The following is a 20,528-nucleotide window of genomic DNA, read 5'->3' as shown; positions in this document are numbered from 1 at the left end:
CATTTTCATCTTTTCATTCTGGGTACATCTTTTTACATCTTCATTTGAATGTTTTAAAGGTATATTTTTGTACATTATTGTATTGAATCGACATAATATAGATGATATGGTCAACAATTTTAAGATGATTTCATTATAAATTTTGACAGGGATTAACAGTCTTACCTCTGCAGTTTGGCACAGGGAAATCCCACACTGACACACCAGCTGCATTCCTGATGCAGGTGAGCAAATAATGGCCATCTAGGACATAGCCAGCGATGCACCTATAACGGATTTTTGCCCCTACAATAAACTGAGTTCCATTCAGTATGCCTTTAGATGGAATGCCCGGATTTCCACATGAACTGCTCCAGAGTTCTAACACAGAGAGACAGAGAAAGCAAGAGAGGGTTAAATCATGATGAAAACATGATGATGGTTGCGTTAATATGCTACAAAAGTCTGACATTATCAGTCTTTATTAACAGAAACATATCAAGCTGAGCTTTTGACACGATAAAACACACAGATAGCAAAGTTTCATCAAATATGACCACTTGGCTCTCTAGACTTCACTATTAACGGGGCCTAAGGATGAACCGTAGGGGGCTTATTTTCAAAACCCAAAGCTAAACTAGTGACCTACACCAAAACCTTAGGCATATATGAGTCTCCATGAGAAGCAGCAGAAAAAAAATTCAAAGTTGTTCCTTAAAAAAATCACCAATATTTTTTATTTTTATATATATATATATATATATATATATATATATATATATATATATATATATATATATATATATATATATATATATATAGTATATATAAGTACTGTATAACAAAATTTAAAATGGCTATGAAATCCTACAATTTTAGACTAGATGCACAAACATCACCAAATGAGGGATAATCATCTATATTTTCAGGAACAATAGCAATAAATTAACATAGTTTATAAGTTTAGTAAGCTAAGTTGATAAGTTGATAAGTTGAGTTGATAAGTTGAGTTGGCCTGGACTTTCCTGGCCAGGTAGCCAGCATAGGTGCCGACCGCAGCAAGGAGCAACTCATCCATCGACGGGTATGGCTGGGCATCGGCCAGCTCCCTAGCAAGCTTGGCCGAGATCACCTCATCATCCTCCTTGTCCTCTGTTGAGGCACGGTCCGGGTTGGCCCGCTCATCCTCGACACGTCCTTCTCTGCCCTTGTTACATCCTGCCCTTGGCCTCAGCACGCAGCGGTACTTGTCCGTGGTCTTGGTGAGAAGCCCCAGCCCAGTAACAGTGTTGGATTTGACGACCGCCATGATGAACCCGACACTCTGCTACTCGATGGTAGATCAGTATCTACTTGGTCAACCTGTAGCCTGCCTTGACCGATTTTTTGTTCTCTCAGCGTGCCAGTGATTTCTGGCTCGAGAATCGGGCTGTCCTTGTCTTCTCCGGCGCCTATAGAGTTTTTTGTTTATGAAGCATGCAAAGAAATCAATTGGACAGGACAGCAACACAAGCATCTAAAAGCTATTATGCAAGAACCCTCTCCCAGCAAGCTAAAGGTACACAAAAAATGATTTCTATAGCACAATTTAATACAGTATGGAGGAAGCATGTTACTGCCTGCTACAATGTTTATCTCTATAAACACCGCCCTGCTTGTATGCACTAAAATTTTACGATTTTGTCCTAATTCCTCTTAAATTCAGTGTTAGAATGTACGCTGTTGTGTATCCATACAAAATCCAACATGGCGGCCGGCATGAAACAAAGAACTATTTAAGTTGAAATTAATTGTAAATAAATGCATAAATACCAGAATTTTTGACACATTTAAAGTAAAACAGTCTAGATTCTAGATACTTCAACCCACTCAAATAGAATTTTCACAAAAGTGACCGAAAAGAAAATTCTATTTGTGAGGCTTTATAAATGATTTTTCAATCATTTTTCATGAAGTACTGAAATACGACAATGTGTAGATGAAATGTGCGCCATTTTATTGACCAGAGCTATTTACTGTGTGGTTGCACTTTGAGAGAAATATGACAGCCGCAAAGCTCCCAAACAAAAGATCAGTAAAGTATATTTAAAATAAACATAGAACAAAGATTTTTTTGTACACGTGATCTTTAAGATGATGTATGCATTTGCGCTTACTCAAATTGGTTTGGTGTGTTTTCACAATGAGTAATTGCATTTTGTGACAGGTCATAAAACACACCTTTTCAGCAACTATTTCTTTTTTGTTTTTTTAAGTTCTTGATTATTTCAAAGGGTTACCAATGGCATATGATTTGGATGTTTTCATGTCCGGGAAAAATTTGGGCTTGAATGGGTTAAAAGCAAAAAAAAACAACAACAAAAAAAAACACGGCAGTTATCATTTGTTTTATGTAAATATATCAACCTAAAGTTAATTTGCCATATTTTTTTGCACAACGTTTTCAAAGTGCACACATCATGCTAATTTATTATATAGTGATTACCTTGAATCCTTGACCGAATCCCTCTAGAGCAGTGGTTCTTAACCTGGGTTTGATCGAACCCTAGGGGTTCGGTGGAGCCTCCGTCGCAGAGGTCCACTCCTCAGTCTAGTCTGCCGTTTCTGGACACAGTCATTGAAAGCGCCCTGCTTTGAGATTTCCTAGCGGTCCTACTGAGCTACTGCCACTGCAAGATTGAGACAGCACCCCCCCAACTTGACATAGTACGTTTTTCATTACGAGCTGGCAGCACTTTCTGGTGTGTCGTGTATCTCTTGTAATTTACGTGTTTGTTTGTCTCATACACGTATTGTTTTGCGATCTACTTGATGTGTCATTGTTTCACAATATGTACGTTTTGTTGAGGAGAGTCTGATATTCAATTATTCCTCTTACAGCGTTATAGGTAGTCCCGCTTAGCCTGTGAGTCGCATGCCTATATTTCTATTACTGCGGTGTGTATGTGCGTCAATGTGTCATTCTGTACTGCCTGCCAGCATGAGTGTATAGAAGTGGACATATGAATGTGAGGATGTGGTAGTGTATAAGAGGCCCACATATGCAGACAAGTAGCTCCATAAGGGGAGCAGACTGTCTGAAGGGATGAAGGAGTTGAAAGAAATATTGGTAAATTGTAATGTTAAGATTCATAAGGATATTGTTCAATGGGATTAGATTAGATTATTTTTTTGGAAGACAAAACTCTTATTCCGTCAATCATATCAACCCAATATTCTCCCATTGTGGTATCTGACCATTCCACCGTAATTTTAGATTTTTGCCTGGACATTCCACCTAAGGAATTCAGAAACTGGTGTTTTGACCCACTGTTGCTTGCAAATGTGGACTTTTGCAAATACGTTACTGAATCAATATACAGTCAGCCCCCGGCTTGCGAGCATCCTGATTTGCGAACAATTCGCCTTACGAGCGTGGATCAGGGAGATTTTTGTCCTCCGCTTACGAGCGACCTTTCGTCTTGCGAGCATTCCGACAAACCAGCCATTGAGTATGTAGAAATGTTCTCGCCCAACTGCGTTATCATATTCAGCAGTTGCGTCATCTACAATCATCATCGGGTACTTATGGCGGTAGCGTGAACGCTATTGGTCTTACAACGTCACACTGACTGTCTCACTCACGGTGTCTAAATATATTACCATTTAAGTGTAGTGTTTGTACAGCTAAAGGGAAAAACAGCTGACATGAAATTAAATGTGCCGATTGCAGGACAAAGAATTGTCATTGGTTTAAATGTGTGTTTTTTTTTAATTAATTGTCAATACATTCCAACCGTTTAAAAAAAGTGCGAATAATTATCAGTCAGTCAAGGAGACGCCAATATGCTATTGGTCGATTAAGGTCACCCGGTCTCACTCACGGAGATGCTATTGGCCGGCGTCACACGTCAATCACAGAAATGCCGATATGCTATTGGCCGAACGCCTTTATCTAGCTTGATGGGACAGGATGGAAGGAAGTAGAGAAAAACGGAATGTTTTGAAGACTTTGCAAACTTTATCTGTTAGACATAGCTTCTAAAATTACTAGCAGCGGTAAAGGAAGAAATAAGAGGATGATGTTTTAGTATCTCCGTGATTTGCACCATGACTGAAAGAGTTACGGTAACACTGTAAGACCAATAGCCTATCTGCGTTGCCATATTAATTCAAGACGTTAATCTCTACACCCTGTTACGAATGGTATCACAGTGCTGATTAATGATTGCAAGACTAAACTGCATGTCATGTTAGTCGGCGATCTCCCGACATGCTTTGGGACAGCGCCCTTGTTGCAATACTGTGAGTTGAAACCAAGAGTGAACTAATGTTCGAATAAGCTATAAGTATGGTGCCTAATTAATACAACACAAACACCCTCCCCTCCGCCTCCATTCAGCTCAATTCACGTCGGGAAAAACAGCTGACATGAAATTAAGTGTGCCGATTGCAGGACAAAGAATCGTCACAGGTTTAAATGTGTTTTAATCAATTAGATGTCAATACATTCCAACCGTTTAAAAAAACGTGCCAATAAGTATCAGTCAGTATCAGTCAGACGCCAATATGCTATTGGTCGATTAAGGTCACCTGGTCTCACTCACGGAGATGCTATTGGCCGGCATCACACGTCAATCACAGAAGTGCCGATATGCTATTGGCCGAACGCCTTTATCTAGCTTGATGGCACAGCTGGTTGGGATGGAAGGAAGTAGAGAAAACCCTGACTGAAAAAGTTACTGTGACACTGTAAGACCAATAGCATGTCTGGTGTATAGTGTTGACTTCTGCTTATCTCAGCTCAAGTCACATCTTACCAAAGGTAAAAGTCGTTATTCCTTTGTATTTGTTATTTAATGAAACTGTACAGTAGATTATGTGACTCAAAATTAACATATGTATACAGCGTGATGTTCTCACCTAAGGCTTCTGCGCGCGTTGCATGCATTCACAAATTAACATGGGTTTGGATTGCCCGCTATACGAGCAATCCGAGATACGAGCGTAGCCGCTGAACGGATTAAGTTCGTAACCCGGGGGCCCACTGTACTTTTTTATTGAGACTAACAGGAATGACGATACTTCACCTTCACTGCTGTGGGAGACCATGAAGGCTTTCATCAGAGGCAGAATTATTTCATACACCTGCCATACAAGTAAGCAACGCAAGGCACGTCAGAAGGAATTAGAGTAAGCTATAGTTTAGGTAGACACTCTATTGTCAACAACTCAAACTCCTGACCTATAATAAACGTGATAGCAGCTCCAGACAGAACTAGACCTCCTCCTTACGTCTGCAGCCGAATGTCTGCTTCTCCACTCACGAGGATCTTTCTACGAGCACAGTGATAAGGTAGGCCATCTCCTGGCCCATCAATTACGGTCCAGATTAGCTGCAAATCATATTACTCAGGTACGTGATGAAATGGGCTCTTTAACTTCTAACCCAGAGGTGATCAACAGCACATTTAAGTTATATTACTCTAATCTCTATAGATTCTATAGATCTCTATAGATCTAATCTCTCTCAGAGGCAAGTGGGGATGAAAGTCAACTCTGCAATTTTTTTTTTTTTTTAAATTGCCAAAGCAGACAATTTTGAAGAATAACTGTTTTGCACTTGATGCACCTCTAACACCGACTCAAATAAAGACGGTGATCAGTTTGATGCACAGTGGCAGGTCTGCAGGCCCTGACGGACTTCCCCCAGAGTTCTTTAAGCGATTTTTGGACTAGCTGTCTCCATTTTGTCTTGATATGTTCAACCACTCCTTCCAACACGGCACGTTACCGCCCACGGTGAGGCAGGCCTCGATCTCACTTATCCACAAAAACAACAGAGACCCCACTGACTGCGCATCTTATTGCCCCATCTCACTTCTTTCTGTGGACATCAAAATTCTGGCCACTGTTCTTGCTCATCGCCTGGAAAACATTATACCCACGGTGATCTCAAACAGGTTTCATTAAGGGAAGACACTCATTTTGTAATATTAGACGGCTTCTTGACATTATTAACGCCCCATTCTCGACAACTGAAGCCGAAGTGGTGGTGTCTTTGGATGATAAGAAGGCCTTTGACAGGGTGGAGTGGGCCTATACGTTTTTTACATTAAAGAGCTTCGGCTTTGGGTCCAGCTTTATTTCCTGAGTTAAGCTGCTATATTCATCCCCTTGCACATCTGTATGTACAAATACACAGCGTTCTGAACCATTTCCTATTTTCCGCGGTACTAAACAAGGCTGCCCACTTTCTCCACTTTTATTTATACTCACAATTGAGCCACTATCAATTGCTCTCAAGTCACGCGGACCATTTAAGGGGATTAGAAGAGGTGGGGTCGAGCACTGACTTTCTCTCTAGGCAGATGATCTTCTCCTTTATGTGTCCAACCCCTTGACGAGTATCAAGAATATTCTTTCCCTTTTTGGAACTTGTGGCGCCATATCTGGATACAAGTTAAATATCACAAAAAGTGAATGCTTCCCGATTAACCTACTGGCTGCAGAAATCCCACCTTTATCTTTGCCGTTTAAAATGTCCGTGACAGGTATGAAGTACCTGGGTGTCATGATCACTCATACTATATGCACTCTCTGTGAGCAAAATTTAACTGCTCTGACACCTTCAGTCAAGTTCGACCTCCAGAAGTGGCAGCGATTGCCGCTATCATTGTCAGTAAGGATTCAAACATTAAAAATGAATGTACTGCCTCGGTATTTGTACTTATTTCAGTGCCTGCCAATTTTTCTCCCTCGCTCTTTCTTTAAATCCATTGAAAGCATGATTTCTTCTTTTATTTGGGCGGGTAGGCTTGCAAGAACCAGTGCTGCCTCACTACAGAGGGGTAGGTCTGTGTGCGGTCTCGGGCTTCTCAACTTTACTAAGTACTATTGGGCAGCTAATCCTTACAAAATTGTACTTTGGTTTAGCTCTCCTTTGCAGACTCGAGACTGACTCCTGTTCGTCGTTCCTACCATCACTTGTGTGTACTCCTCTGTCTTCTATTCCTACTGGTTTCACCTCCAATGCAGTGGTAATAAAATACATTGAAGATATGGACGTAGATCGACCGACGTTTCTGAAAGCGTCCATTCAGAAATACTAGAAATTTGCTGCTTCTCACCCAGGCAAAGAGATAAGAGTAAGGCAATCAGTGTTTCAGGCGGCCGGCTCGTAAATTTGGGGTTTTGTGTCTGTATAAAGTGTCGCACTTGAAAAAAACAATATAAATGAGAGTTAGGCAAGTCAAATTTTCTTGCAAGTTCAGGGAAGGACATGAAAGTTTCTTGGTCATACAGATCTTTAAATTTGGTTGTACCTTTATCGGACCAAGTTCTGAATGTTGCATCTGTGCAGGAGGGCAGGAGTAAATGGTTGTTTACCAAGGGAGCAAGGTCAGAGGTTCGGTGAAGACCAAGATTTTTCGGTGAGATGATCATCTATCAATGTCCACTTTGCACTTGTCCATGAGGGGTATAAATTTTTTTAGCAAAAAGACGGTTCACAGAGTTATCAATTTGCACCCCCAGATACTTAGAGCCGTCTGCCGCATATGTGAAAGGAAAAAAAGATGGTGGTATCCATTCAGCAGAGAGATTTACAGGGAAAAGTTCGCTTTTGTGAAGATTGATTTTGTAGCCTGAGTATAACCCAAAGGTCTGCAGAATTCCAAGGACCGTCGGAAGGGAAACCACCAGCCTGGACAAATACAGAAGAAGGTTCTGTGCATCTAAAGATAATTTATGAATACAACTAAACCAGGAAATGCCAGCGGTTCAATTAATATGGCAAAAAGGAATGGGGAAAGAGGGCAGCCTTGTCTGTTTCCTCTAAAGAGGGGAAATGGATCTGACATTAGACCGTTAGTAAGGACAGCAGCCAAAGGGCTAGTATAAAGCAATTTGATCCCAGATATAAAGCTTGAATCAAAACCAAATCTTTCCAGGACAAAGAAAAGGAAGTGCCATTCTACTCTGTCAAACGCTTTTTCCGCATCTAGAGAAACAATCAGCTCTGGTGGATTCAAACCAGGGGAGCAGACTATGTTTAACAGCCTCCTTTCGTTATGATGTGAATGTGTCCCTGGCATGAATCCGGTTTGATTGGGATGAATTATGCTTGGCAGAACCCGTTGGACACGTAGGGACAGGATCTTTGAGAGTGTTTTAAGGTCTATGTTCAGATGTGAGATGGGTCAGTAGCTGCCACACAGAAGCGGATCTTTGCCACTTTTTAGTAAGAAATTGTGGCTTTCAACATATAGGGAGGTAGATGACCCTTAGCAAATGCTTGATTATATGTTTTCTGAAGAACTGGAGCAATAGTAGCTGAAAATAGTTTAAAAAACCCCAAACCCGTCGGGCCCCACGGTCTTGCCATTTAGCCGCAATGGCTTCCTGTACTTAAATGTTGCCGATTGCCCAGTGTCACACCTAAGTCTGTGTCTATTTTGGGGAAAATAATTCCCTCAAAAGGGTTGACCCCTTTTCAAATGTCCGAGGAAAATTGCGTAGAGTTCAGTGTAAAAGTCATGAAATGTCATTAATTTTAGAGCAGTTGGAGGTAATTTTGCCAGATGAAGTTCTGATCCCAGGGATCAGTCTGGATATCGTGCTTGGTGCGATAACAACCTCCCTGCACTGTCCCCATTCTCAAAGAAGTTTTGTTTTGTCAGAGACAACTGTTTCTCTATTTTACGTGTGGTCAATACATACATTTTGGATACATACATTTTGGATTGAAGATCCACATCAATTCTCCGCAATTGTGAGGACAACACTTCGACTTCCGCCTTCTCCGACTGAGCAAAAATGCTTCACACGCTTCCCACAAAGTGCACCAAGAAATTTCTGGAGAATCATTAAGGTCTAAAAACAATGTGAGGTGCCTCCAAGTTGGTTTAAATGATTCAATACTTTGTTCAGTCAACACATGAATGGAAGGCGTTGCCTTCTTGAGCCAACAAACAGAACAAAAAACAGAAAAAAAAAACAACCAAGGCAAAAATACAAAACCAACCAACATTGTTACACAAACATAATTACGGCTCCTTTCCACCCACATTCCTCTTACCATTCCAATAATCCTTCCCCACCCCCCACCCTTCTGAGGTCTCATTCCCTGACCTAACATAAAAAAATTTCCCTGCTTCTGTGGCTGCCTCTCAAACGAGTGGTCAACCAGCTGAACAACACAGATATTGTAATGCTCGAACAATTAAGATACACAAACTGATCCCGTACATATAAGTGTAAAATTTTGAGGAAAAGAATAAACAAAATTTAGTTGGACTGGACAGACCATTCTACTCCTATCAAAGTTACCTAAACTAAACATGAAGCTGTATTGCTAAATGAGCAAGTCAATGCAGTGATAGGAAACCAAGACAGAACAATAGCTGGAGAGCCCATAGAGCAGCATGGTAAAGTGTTACAATAAATAAAGAAAAAGAAAAGAAATAATAATAATAATAAAATTTAGCTTTGTGATATAGGTATTAAACTATTCATCCGTATGTGCAAACATACACCCATCCACATGTATCACATCCAGTACGATGAAAAAAAAATAAAGGAAGTTAGATTTTTTTTTCTTTAGATAATAATAATAACAATAAAGATAATTATATTTAAAACGTGTGGTGGAAAATCTCACACATCCCACATCTCGCACATCCCTAAGGTGCAGTTATTAGAAATTAGAAGGAAGGGAGAGAGGGATATAAATAAAATGAACGGCACAGCTTAAACGAGGACGCTGAATGTCACTCACGTAACCGCTCCCACGAAGTTCAAAACGCTCGTAAATGGAGAGCACGCCTTCCATTCATGTGATGACTGACAGACATCAAATTGTGGAAGAAAAAACGGTAGAAAAAAAAACACCTACAAAATAACAACAATAATAAGCTAAAATAATCAGTATGGCAGGCAGTCCTTTCAAGCAGACAGGAAGAAGAGCAAAAATCTTGCCCGTAGTGCAATCTTCAGTTCAAACTACAACTTAATCAGCAGTCATCGCTTGCTCCTCGTAAAAAGCCTGTGTTTCCCTCGTGAATATTAAAGTAGAGAGTCTCATTCCCAAGTGTCACTAGCAGACGAGCCAGAAAAAGGAGCCTGTTACTTTCTTTTTTGGTAGAGAGCTTGTTTGATCTTGTTATACGAGGCTCGGTTCCTCGCCGTGGCAGCGCTGACATCCGGGAAACACCCAAAGCACGGTCTCAATTTCAGCTCGTGCTGCCAAGTCCAGCAAAACACTTTCTCCCTTATTTGAAACCGGTCAAAGCAGACCACGAAGGGTCTGGGTCTTCCTCCTGGTCCAGGTTTAGGGAAGAGTGAGCGATGGGCTCTCTCAAGCGCCGGTGGGTCGGGGAGTATTTCGGGGTCTAGATTTTTCATGAGCAGATCCGAAAAGAACTCGGTCGGGTTCCAGCCCTTCTCGCCCCTTCGGGTATATTAATTATTCGGAGGTTGACTCTTCGAGACCTGTTCTCCAAGTCCTCCAGGCGGTCCTGAAGCACTTTATTGAGGGACTCGAGTCGCTCAAGTTTAGTCTTCATTCTTGATATACGTTCATAGTTTCTGTCGCCTCCAGGCGGTTGTTAAAGCCATTCACAGTTTCCCGCAATGCGTCCAATGATGATTGTAAAGGTTTCACTAAATCCTGAATTAACACTGACAAGTCCTCCTTGTGAAACTCGTTTATCTAGAGCGTCACTAGCTTCAGAGCTACTAGTAGCCATTTTATCTAATTTGCTAGCACATGTGGCCATGCTCTCTCAAGTCACCGGGCAGCCCTGTGCAGCATTCGATGTAGGCTTCGGACCATTCATTTGGGTTCAAAACCAATACAGACTTTATACTGTCATAAATTATGCTCTCTAAAACGCAGTCGGTGTGCTAAATATAACAAATTTTAATGTTCAGACGGGAGAACACTCAACGCATGGCTTCCTCCTACCGCCTCATCACCTGAAGTCCCCTGTGTATAAGATTTTACAGTGGACCCCCATGTTACAGCGTCCCTGGTTTACGTTTTATTCATATTGCGATGTGGAATACTGAGTTTTTTTGTCCTCTCTTTATGGAATTTAACTGGTTTTGCGACAAGAAAACTGTCATGACCCTAGTGTCTTGGCTGGATTTGTGTTTTTTCATCTCCATCTGCAGGCGTTTTTAGGTAATTACACTTATTTTCAGTTACAGTCACACCTGCCTCCCTACAACGCGTCACTACAATTCTGGTCTGCTTTTGGTCAGCATCTCCTCACAGAGATGGTGGTCTGCTATTGGTTGGCCTCACTCGTTTCAAAATGGTGGAAGTGTAACGCTTTGTTCGGTCGTGAGTGGTTACAAAACCATATTTATAGTTATAAGCATTTTATGCTTAATTCAAAGTTGAAAGGGTTAGCCATGGGTCCCAAGATTGCTAGTGATGTTAAAGAGAGAAGTAAGAAGATGATTTATATGGAAACAATGTTTGAGTGTTTGTGTCTTGTTTACGATGTGACTGTTTATTTGGCAATAAAGTGTTTGTTAAAAGAATAGGTTTTGGACGATATATTTTTGCATTATATTGCTCGTGCCGTTACACACGTACTGTATTTTGTAAACATACTTGAACATTCATGCAGGACATGTACCGTTGTTTACCACATGACGATATTCCATTATAAGGAAAGATTGGACAACCCAAATAGGATTCCTTACTAGAGAATACTTACTGTATATAAACTTTTAACAATTAATTAAGTCTCTTGACGACATCTGTTAAACCATGGAGGAAAATTGCTGGAAAGTATTCATTAGAAGTTTTTTTTGTTCAACGGAGATTTCTGTGCATTTTTGCATCCTGTTCATACCATGCTATTAAGTTTGATTTTAAAAGATCACTGTCAAGATGATAATGCTTTGGAATTAGAAGAGAAATTAATTGTTCACGTTTTGTATGTGTTAGGTTCATCCACTAGACATTTGTAGAAAAACATCACTCAGTGAAGCAGCAAAGACACCAAAATAGTCGCACGCAGATCAGACAGTCGTCCAGGGACAGGAAAATCTTCATGCCCCTCGTTTGCAGGGGGACGAGCACCACCTTAACAAAATGAGTGAACACCCTGGACGAGAGTAAGAGCCCAAATGGAAGCACTGGAGTGACTGTCCGCAAGACATCAGACGTGGTCAACATGCGAAAAGGCAACCTCCTGACGTAATGATTGAGAAATCCCAGGTCCAGAATAGGGCAGAAAACACCCATCTTCTTTGGGACAAGGAAGTAAGGAGAATTAAAAACCTTTGGTCAGCTTCGGACGTAACACAGGATCGATACACCCTTTGGCGATGAGAGTTGAACGTTCCCGGTCGAGGACCAAGGCTTTTGCCAGGTCAGTGATATAGGTTTCCCAGACCTGACAGTGTTTGGGGGGGCCAGCATCAAAACTGCCACCTCTACCCCTGAGACAAGGTGGAAAGCACCCAGTGGCCAGTGCCATGATCTCTGCCCTGACCGCAGCCGGCCCCAGAGACAGAGGTGGCAACCCAGGCGACTAGGGGATTTTTTTATTCACAGGCAAGGCGCTTCATAAAGGGGAGGGCAGTGCAATGTCCATGTATTCTTGTTCTGTTGCAAAATGATGGGGAGGAGTCACTGTTATTGGGGAGGTCACGTGAGGTAGGAGGGACAAGGGACGAGGACGAACAGAGGAACGGGCTTGTTGTCAAGTTAGTTAGAGTTGCCGTGAGTTGTGGCCAACAGCAGCTCGTTCTAGGGTTCATTATCACATTGTACTGGTTGAAAATAAAAGTATTGGAGCCACACTGATGGTTGAGTGCATCCTTATTCACACCCGGGTCATGACAATACCAATGAACCTAGAGCCTAGATCCTGATGCAGTAGATATGGTGGAAGAAGGGCAAAATACAACTGATACGGCCTGCCGTTCCCTTCTCGCGCCTGAATTGAACAATGAGTTAAATTCTTGCATATAAAATTAATGGGGTTTTTTCCAGAACGCTATACAATAAATTAGATCACGCAACAGATGACAGCCCTGGGTCGTTCTGATCCTGTGTGTTCCACAAGTGCAGGAAGCCCAGGGCCACCTACACCTGTCAATGGGCATAATTTGTGATAACTGAATCAGATTCAGGAAATAAAATTTCCAACTAAAAACTTCTAAGGCAACGGATGAATTTGGAATAGACACAAATTTCTTGAAGAATTATAAACCTGCCTTGGTAACTCATACTACACACTTAATCTATCGTTGATACAGTCAGTTGTTTCACTGAAAAGGAAGGTGGCCAAAGTTACCCTACAAAAAGAGAACATAAGAACATAAACTTCAATATATGCAGTTTTAAACATATTAGATCTTCGCTAACAGATGAAGCAGCACACACATTCTTACATTCTATGTTTCTCTCTCATATAGGGTAGAGCATAACTAGTTTGTCATTTACTGTTAGTAAACTTACTGAATCGTGTTACAAAAGGGCATTAAAAATTCTCATTAAAGAAACCTCAGTCCTATCATCACTGTTTAATCCTTGATAAATATAACTAAGTTTCTCAAATTTTATAAAACTTAAATCATCGTTTGATTTTTAAAGTGTTACACGGGCTGGCCTCACCACCATTGAGTGAGTTCATCAGACAGAAGTCAGTCAGTGGCTCCGCTCGTGTGCCACGAGCTGCAGTCAGTGACGAATGTGAACTCCAATTTAAAAGAACATCATTCTCTCAAAATGTTCTGTCAGTACAAGGAATCAAGACGGATGGAACAGTATTCCTCTGCCATTGAGGGAGAGCACAAGTCTGACCACATTTAAGAAACAGCTAAAACTGTGGTTGAGAGAGATTCAGTCCCGTGAACGTAATTGACTTTTGACTCTTGGCCTTGCAATATTTCTATGGTGTTGGGATTAGTGCAATATGGCTGGTGTTTGTAAACGTGCAATAGGGGTGATGCAATTTAAATTAGTGCAATGGGAATAGGCTTTTTATAAAGTGTCTGATGCAAATTTGCAATACATGAAATGGAGCTCTATACATTTTATATATATATATATATATATATATATATATATATATATATATATATATATATATAATATATATATATATATATATATATATATATATATATATATATATATATATATATATATAATTATTTATTCTCCATATTCTGTTCTTTTCGTGTCATATTATAACCATATGGTTATACTCCTACAAGTGCTGCCGTTTAAGTGTAGAGTTTTTAGCCAATTATAATTCACCTAATGTGTGCCGCGAGGCAGACTTCCAGGCAGACTTCCAGGCAGACTTTGTGTCTGCCTCGCTGGGTGGCACGCAGGCATTTTTTTTAACACAAGGCTTCTGTGCAGTGTGCAATGACGTATTGTGTATGGGTCCATATTTTTGTTAAGACAGCTGCAATAGCCATCGACCCATTAAAACGCCTTCAGGAAACCTCACGTAGAACATGACGTAACTGGACGCTCACTGCAGGAAGGCGGTGTTATATTAGCCCACCATGTTTAACGGTGGAAGTGGTTAAATAAAGTTATTTTTTAAAAAAAAGAGAAAATCATGTTGCTCAATCAGCTAATGTTAGTGTTAGCATACATCGAAGCCAGACTCGTGGATGTTTTGTTTTTTTTTTCAACCCACAATGGCTGAAGAAGAGCAAAACAAAAATTGTACCGACAATACTTTCAGCATTGGTGTCCTTGTCAAGACAAAAGGATTTATTATTGGAAATGAACCTCGGAGACAAACTCTACAAGCAAGTCATGAAAGTCTTTCTGGGGAAAAAAAAGAGGAATTTTGTACTGAAATGACTTGGGCCATTTTGGGTGAGTTAGTCAGTTTTTGTCATTTTATGTCATTCATATTCAATTGTCATGTTTGGTTGGCTTTTGCTGTTGCGGGTTTTTTTTTCATGTTTTCGTCATTATTGTCTACGTTCTCATTAGTTTGAGTTCGTCCACCTGTCTGGTGATACTTTGTACATCCAGTTTTGCTTCGGTTTGATGCTACCTCATTTCTTTGATAAAACTTCCTTTTTGACCCACATATTTCCATACATGTTTTCCTGCATTTTTTGGGTCCCTTTCCTTCCACCTCCCACCTGAACTCACCATGTCCAAACGTAATATTATATATATTAAATTGCCATCTGTAATTTAGCGTACAATCTTGTTAAAGCTTGCCTTCTCTTCGTGGACTTTATAAAACTTTGTGGACAAATACTTTCAAATTATTATTACCTATTCTAAGGTTTGACACATTTAATGATAAATTTTAATTGCTGATGCGGGTTTATTGATGTTTAAATGCTCTGAAAAATAGCCTGCGTAGCCCAGTAATGCATACGTGTGCGCATGAGGTCCAATCACTGAAGACCTAAGTCTGAAATGCACAGACCACCACTGAGCCCTACAATATGTTCCTTATTTTCCTACACCAGTGTTTGTTGTTCTCTGTGTCTCCTGTATACTGCCTCTGTATTGATCGTCTGCAGATGGAGATTAGCCCAGGGCTATAATTTGGTATATTTACATTTTTCCTTTAAAATGATCTCATTGTTCCTCCTTTCTAAATAAATAAATTAAAAAAAAACTTAGAACAAAACAAGCTGAAACCTGAAACATGAAAGGAACACACAAAAAAACACAAACCCAAGAAAAAAAAGGGAAAAAAAACACTTTTCATAACGTCACACGAATCGTTGGGTTGTTAAGTGGATGTGGGGTGAAAGCAAGGAAGCAGGAAGGCAGGTGTCCAGTGTTTTGGACAACTCTGTGAGATGGAGATCTCAAGTCGAGAGCCAAACTTATTGCCCTGGATGGTAGGCAGACGCCACCTTTCTCTGCCTGTCAGTCAACCGCATGTCTCCGTCCTGGCCAACGCCTATCCCACCAGACCTTATGAGCTTTTTTCTGGTTCACCCAGATGGAGGGAGCTCAGATGTCTCTTTCCTGGGATGGATATATGGGAGGTTGGTAGTTAAACATTAAATAAAAGGGAGACTTGCCTGTAGCTGAGGACATATGGGAATCCACCCATAGTAGCTGCATGGCCCAGGACAAAGGATGCTGATGGCATACACAGCGCAGGGCTGCCTCGAGAGCTTGACTAGTTCACTTGGTCTGTCCATTGGATTGCAGATGGTAGCCTGAAGAAAGGCTGACAGAGGCCCCTATAACGTGACCAAAAGCCTTACATACCTGTATGACATCATGTCCGTGGGTATTCTGTGAAGTCGAAACACGTGAACTCTGACCAACCTCCCCATCTCCAGGGCCGAAGGCAGCATGGGCAAGGAAGGTAACAAAGTGACCTATCTTAGAAAAGTGGTCAACAATGATAAGTATCACCGTTTTGCCCCGGGAGACCTGTAACAAAGTCCAGAGGAATGTGCAACCAGGGTCGATTAGGGAACGGAAGCTGATTAAGCAGGCCTGCAGGGCGTTCACAGGAGGATTTGCCTTGAACGCAAACCTAACAGGGGGATACGTAGTCAATAATGTCCTTGTGCCAACCCCGCCACCAGAACCTTTGACCTGTACTGTAGTTCTACCAATGCCTGGGTGACAAACCAATTTCAAATCGTGAGCTCACTGGAGGACAGCCGGTCGTAGCTGAGGAGCCATGAACAGTCTTCCCTCTGAATCAACAAATAGACTTCCTTAGCAATTTGCCTCCTCCTGTACTTGTCGCTCCAGCTGCCATTGTAGGGCTCCAAACACCTGACCCTCTGGAATAATAGTCTCCAGGCGGCTCTCCGTGTGTTCGTCTTAATGGATCCGACATTTCATTCTTGGACCCTGGTCTAAAGGTTATGGTGTTGTTGAAACATGTTATGAACAGAGCCCACCTCGCCTGCCTTGGGTTCAACCGTTTCACAGTAGGGAGGTAGGAAAGATTCTTGTGATCCATGAAGATAACGAAGGGATGTTGCATGCCCTCCAACCAGTGCCTTGACTCCTCCAGCGCCCCACAATAGCCAGCAACTCTTGGTTTCCCAAGTTGGTTACATTACGCTGAGGTCAAGCGACTGGAGAAGGAGCAGGGATGCAGCATACTATTAATCGGGGAGCGCTGAAACAGCACTGTCCCCACTCCTGAACTTGAGGCATCCACCTCAACAGTTAACAGAAGAGAAGGTTTCGGGTGAATCAAGACAGGTGAAAAAATAAACCGGTCTTACGGTCACAGAATGCTCATTCAGCCTATGGGGTCCATGAAATCAGAACCTTGGCAAACGTCTTCTTTGTCAGGGGTTGGACCACAGTGCTATACTTACGCATGAATCGCCGGTAGAAATTGATGAACCCCAGGGATCTTTGCAGTGGTTTTCTTGATGTCGAAGTGGGCCATTTGACCACAGCCTGGATCTTAGCTGGATCGTCACTGGCCCTTCTCCGCAATAAACCCAGAAACTGAACTTAAAAAGTATGAAACTCAATTCTCTGCTTGAACGTAAAGGCGGTACTAGAGGAGACGCTGCAGGACTAAGAGGACACTCTGTGTGTGTTCTTGATAGGCCTTAGAAAAAAATGAAAATATCATCAAGGTAAACTAAGGAAAATACTATGTTTTGGAATACGGTGGGGGCATTAGTCAGGCCGAACAATATGACCAAGTACCCGAAGTGGCCCATAGGTGTGTTGAATGCTGTCTGTCAGCCGTCCTCTTCCCGTATTTTCAACAGGTGATATGCGTTGCGGAGATTGAGCCTAGTAAACACGTGTCACGTGACAGTTACTTGAACTTGTCAGTGCTCCAAAGTGCCGTTTTGTTCCAAAATATATCACTCCAATTTTATTGTTATTTCTTTTTAACACTATGCGAGACAAATGTCACAAAATTTAATTCTGTACACACTTCTGCGTATTAGAATGTCAAAGTCTATCTGAATGTGAATAAGAAAATTTGATATACTTTAAAGTAGAATGATATGATATTTTGATTTGGTGAACTCAGTTTTTAAATCAAATAAAACCTTTGATGAGTTACCAAGTATCGAAAATGCTGCAGCTTCAAGCATTGTGATAAACTGAGCTCGGGGAGTTGTTTCAGCCCTACTATTGAGAAAGATTTTAAAATAGTTATATGCTGCTGATGTTTTAATGGACATGATAGTTGTGATAAACTGCCCCCTCTCCCTAATTTGAATACTAAATAAATAAGCTTCACATTCATAGAGCCAAGTAACAATAAAGAATGCAAATGTTTCCCCAAAAAAATGACATATACATGACAAAGAGGGAAACGCACAGATGAAAGGAGGAAGAAAAGGAAACAATAACCAGATGAAGAAAAATGAGTTCCTGCTCCGTCCATGTCTAAGATGGTGGGAGAGCATGGAGCATAAAGGAGAGGAAAATTGGTATTTTGAGAATGAGTAACAGAGAAAATTAAGGATAAGGTCAGTATGTCAGATCTGAAAAAAATAGTAGATTAGGCCAGTCCTTCACAAATAGTGGGTCAAAAGGCATAAATAGACCCCTGGCGTACGGACGACCTCAGGGAAAAGGCCCGTATTTTGGCCATGTAAAGTGTGTGTGACATGTAATTACAATAAAATAAGAATTGGCATCATGTTTCTTTCAATTTCATTCAATTGTTTTTTTTGTTTTTTATTTTTTTGAGTCTGACCTGTTACATTGTACAAACACTATAAAAAATGTTGTCAACAGTTAATTAGTATTGGTTTTCTTGTTTCAAAGGGGGGGCTTTGATTTAAAAAAAAAAATGTGAAGCACTGATTAGTCTGTGAAGAATATTGGAATGACTGCAGAAAGTGAGAGGTGGTAGATCTGACTGCATAAATAGAAAAAGAAAAGGAAAAAGACAAGCAAAGTCTAACATTGACAACAACAATCCAATTATATTAAGATCAAATGAGACAAAAGAGGGATGTTTACTGAAAATGTAGTTAGCGTATATGGAAGGATAATTCAAATTTAGAAAGCTCCCAATTGCACTATGGTGCATCCAATTAATTAAAGTTCAACTAATTACCTTTGCCATCTGCCATGTAATTCCAGATTCACCTCTGGAGTGGCAGAAAAACTTTAGGACTTTGGGGGAGAGCTCTGTTGATGTGTACAATTAACTATGTTAATTGAACTACCTAATGCTTTGATAACTAACAGTGTAAGCCTCCCAGAAATTACATGACACTTTGCTACGTTATGTAAATTTTTTAAGGTCATAGCCTGGCTTCTGAAGTAATTCCTCCACATGAACTTTATATTCACTAACAACATAATTATTTTATGTCATAGAAGTAGTAATTTGTCAATGGAACACAGACAAAATGTTCTTACCTTCATAGATTGCTTTAAATCCGTGAGCGCTTACTGCGAAGTCACTAGTAAGCCTCAGAGAAAAAATTGAGCCCGAACTGGAAACAGGCGTAGGAATGCTAAATCCAGTTAACCTAATATAAAGGGGGGAGGGGGGGGGGGGGGGGGGGGAGAGAGACTTAATTACTAAACGAACAATCAAGAATCCAATTTATATGCACATATGCACAATCAAAAATTAGTTGGTAAGGCTCAGTGAAACATTAGTGTCGAGTGTTTAGTATAACAAACAAATAAAAGCAGTGTCCCCGTGAATTTTATTTTTCTTGAGCACATCCACCAAGTTAAACCATTGTGCATTTCACTGTGTTAAGGAGAAAATGGGTGTTATCAGAAAACAGTGTTGGGCTCATACATAAGCGTAGTTGCTAATAGGTCTTTGGAAATGTATTCAACTAATTTAATTTATTTGATTGATTTAATTTCGGCAGCTTGATTGCAGTGTATTGCATGTCAGGGACCCAAGTTCAAATCCACCTTGCTCCGGCCTTCCTGTGTGGATTTTGCATGCTCTCCCCATGCCTGCGTATTTTTTTTTTTTGGGTGTGCATGGAGAGTGAGAGTGCATTCATTGGCCCCTGCTCCATTCAAGCTGCAGAACAAGACCTGCACACTTGAGCATGTGCCAGACTTCATGGCAGTCCACTGCAAAAGCAGGCCCTTCAACAAATCTTCTCTTTTTGTGTTCTGGGCCTTATTTTGCTGTTCAGCTTTGACATGCGTGGCTCATGCTCCAAACGAGTTGTTCTCCAGAAGGTTGAATGAGTGCATCTCTACTTGATACTTGTCAACCATGAATATGTAATAAAATAGTGTTCATCCAATTAATTGCTTCTACAACAAAAGAGTTGTCATCCAGTTTGTTTGTAGATTTCTTTTTTTCTGTCCTCTTTGCTGATGTCGTTTTTGTTAGCACTTTTTTCACTTTTTACTCAGGTTCTACATGCTCTTTTTGTTATAAAATTAGTTTGGATTGTTTGAATTTATCTCTGCTGTTTTTTTGTTTAGGTCCATATACTTAGCGTGCATTCCTGACAGAAAATTCCAGCCAATAAATGGACCCACGAGAGACTGAGCGAATTCATAGAGCTTTATTGAACCAAGATAAATTGGTAGTCCATCCATCCATCCATCCATCCATCCATCCATCTTCTATGGCTGTCTTCCGAGGTCGGGACGCAGG

At 40.8% G+C, this 20,528-nt stretch overlaps 1 protein-coding gene across 4 annotated transcripts in view; it reads right to left on the bottom strand.

The window, feature by feature from the left end:
• The window catches only part of LOC148425860 (CUB and sushi domain-containing protein 3-like), a 627,928-nt gene that overhangs the window by 565,703 nt on the left and 41,697 nt on the right, over window positions 1–20,528 (bottom strand). For all 4 annotated transcript variants that reach the window (XM_088410975.1, XM_088410976.1, XM_088410977.1 and 1 more), the window contains exons 3-4: window positions 19,307–19,419; window positions 166–360 (exon numbers count right to left, since the gene is read on the bottom strand). In XM_088410975.1, the coding sequence (XP_088267101.1) occupies window positions 166–360; window positions 19,307–19,419 (308 nt within the window). The remainder of the gene's footprint in view (window positions 1–165; window positions 361–19,306; window positions 19,420–20,528) is intronic.

Source organism: Hippichthys cyanospilos, chromosome 3 (assembly GCF_059441005.1).
Source record: "Hippichthys cyanospilos isolate Australia breed blue-spotted pipefish chromosome 3, RoL_Hcya_1.0, whole genome shotgun sequence".
NCBI lineage: Eukaryota > Metazoa > Chordata > Actinopteri > Syngnathiformes > Syngnathidae > Hippichthys > Hippichthys cyanospilos.
This window is presented reverse-complemented; position numbering and strand designations above follow the sequence as displayed.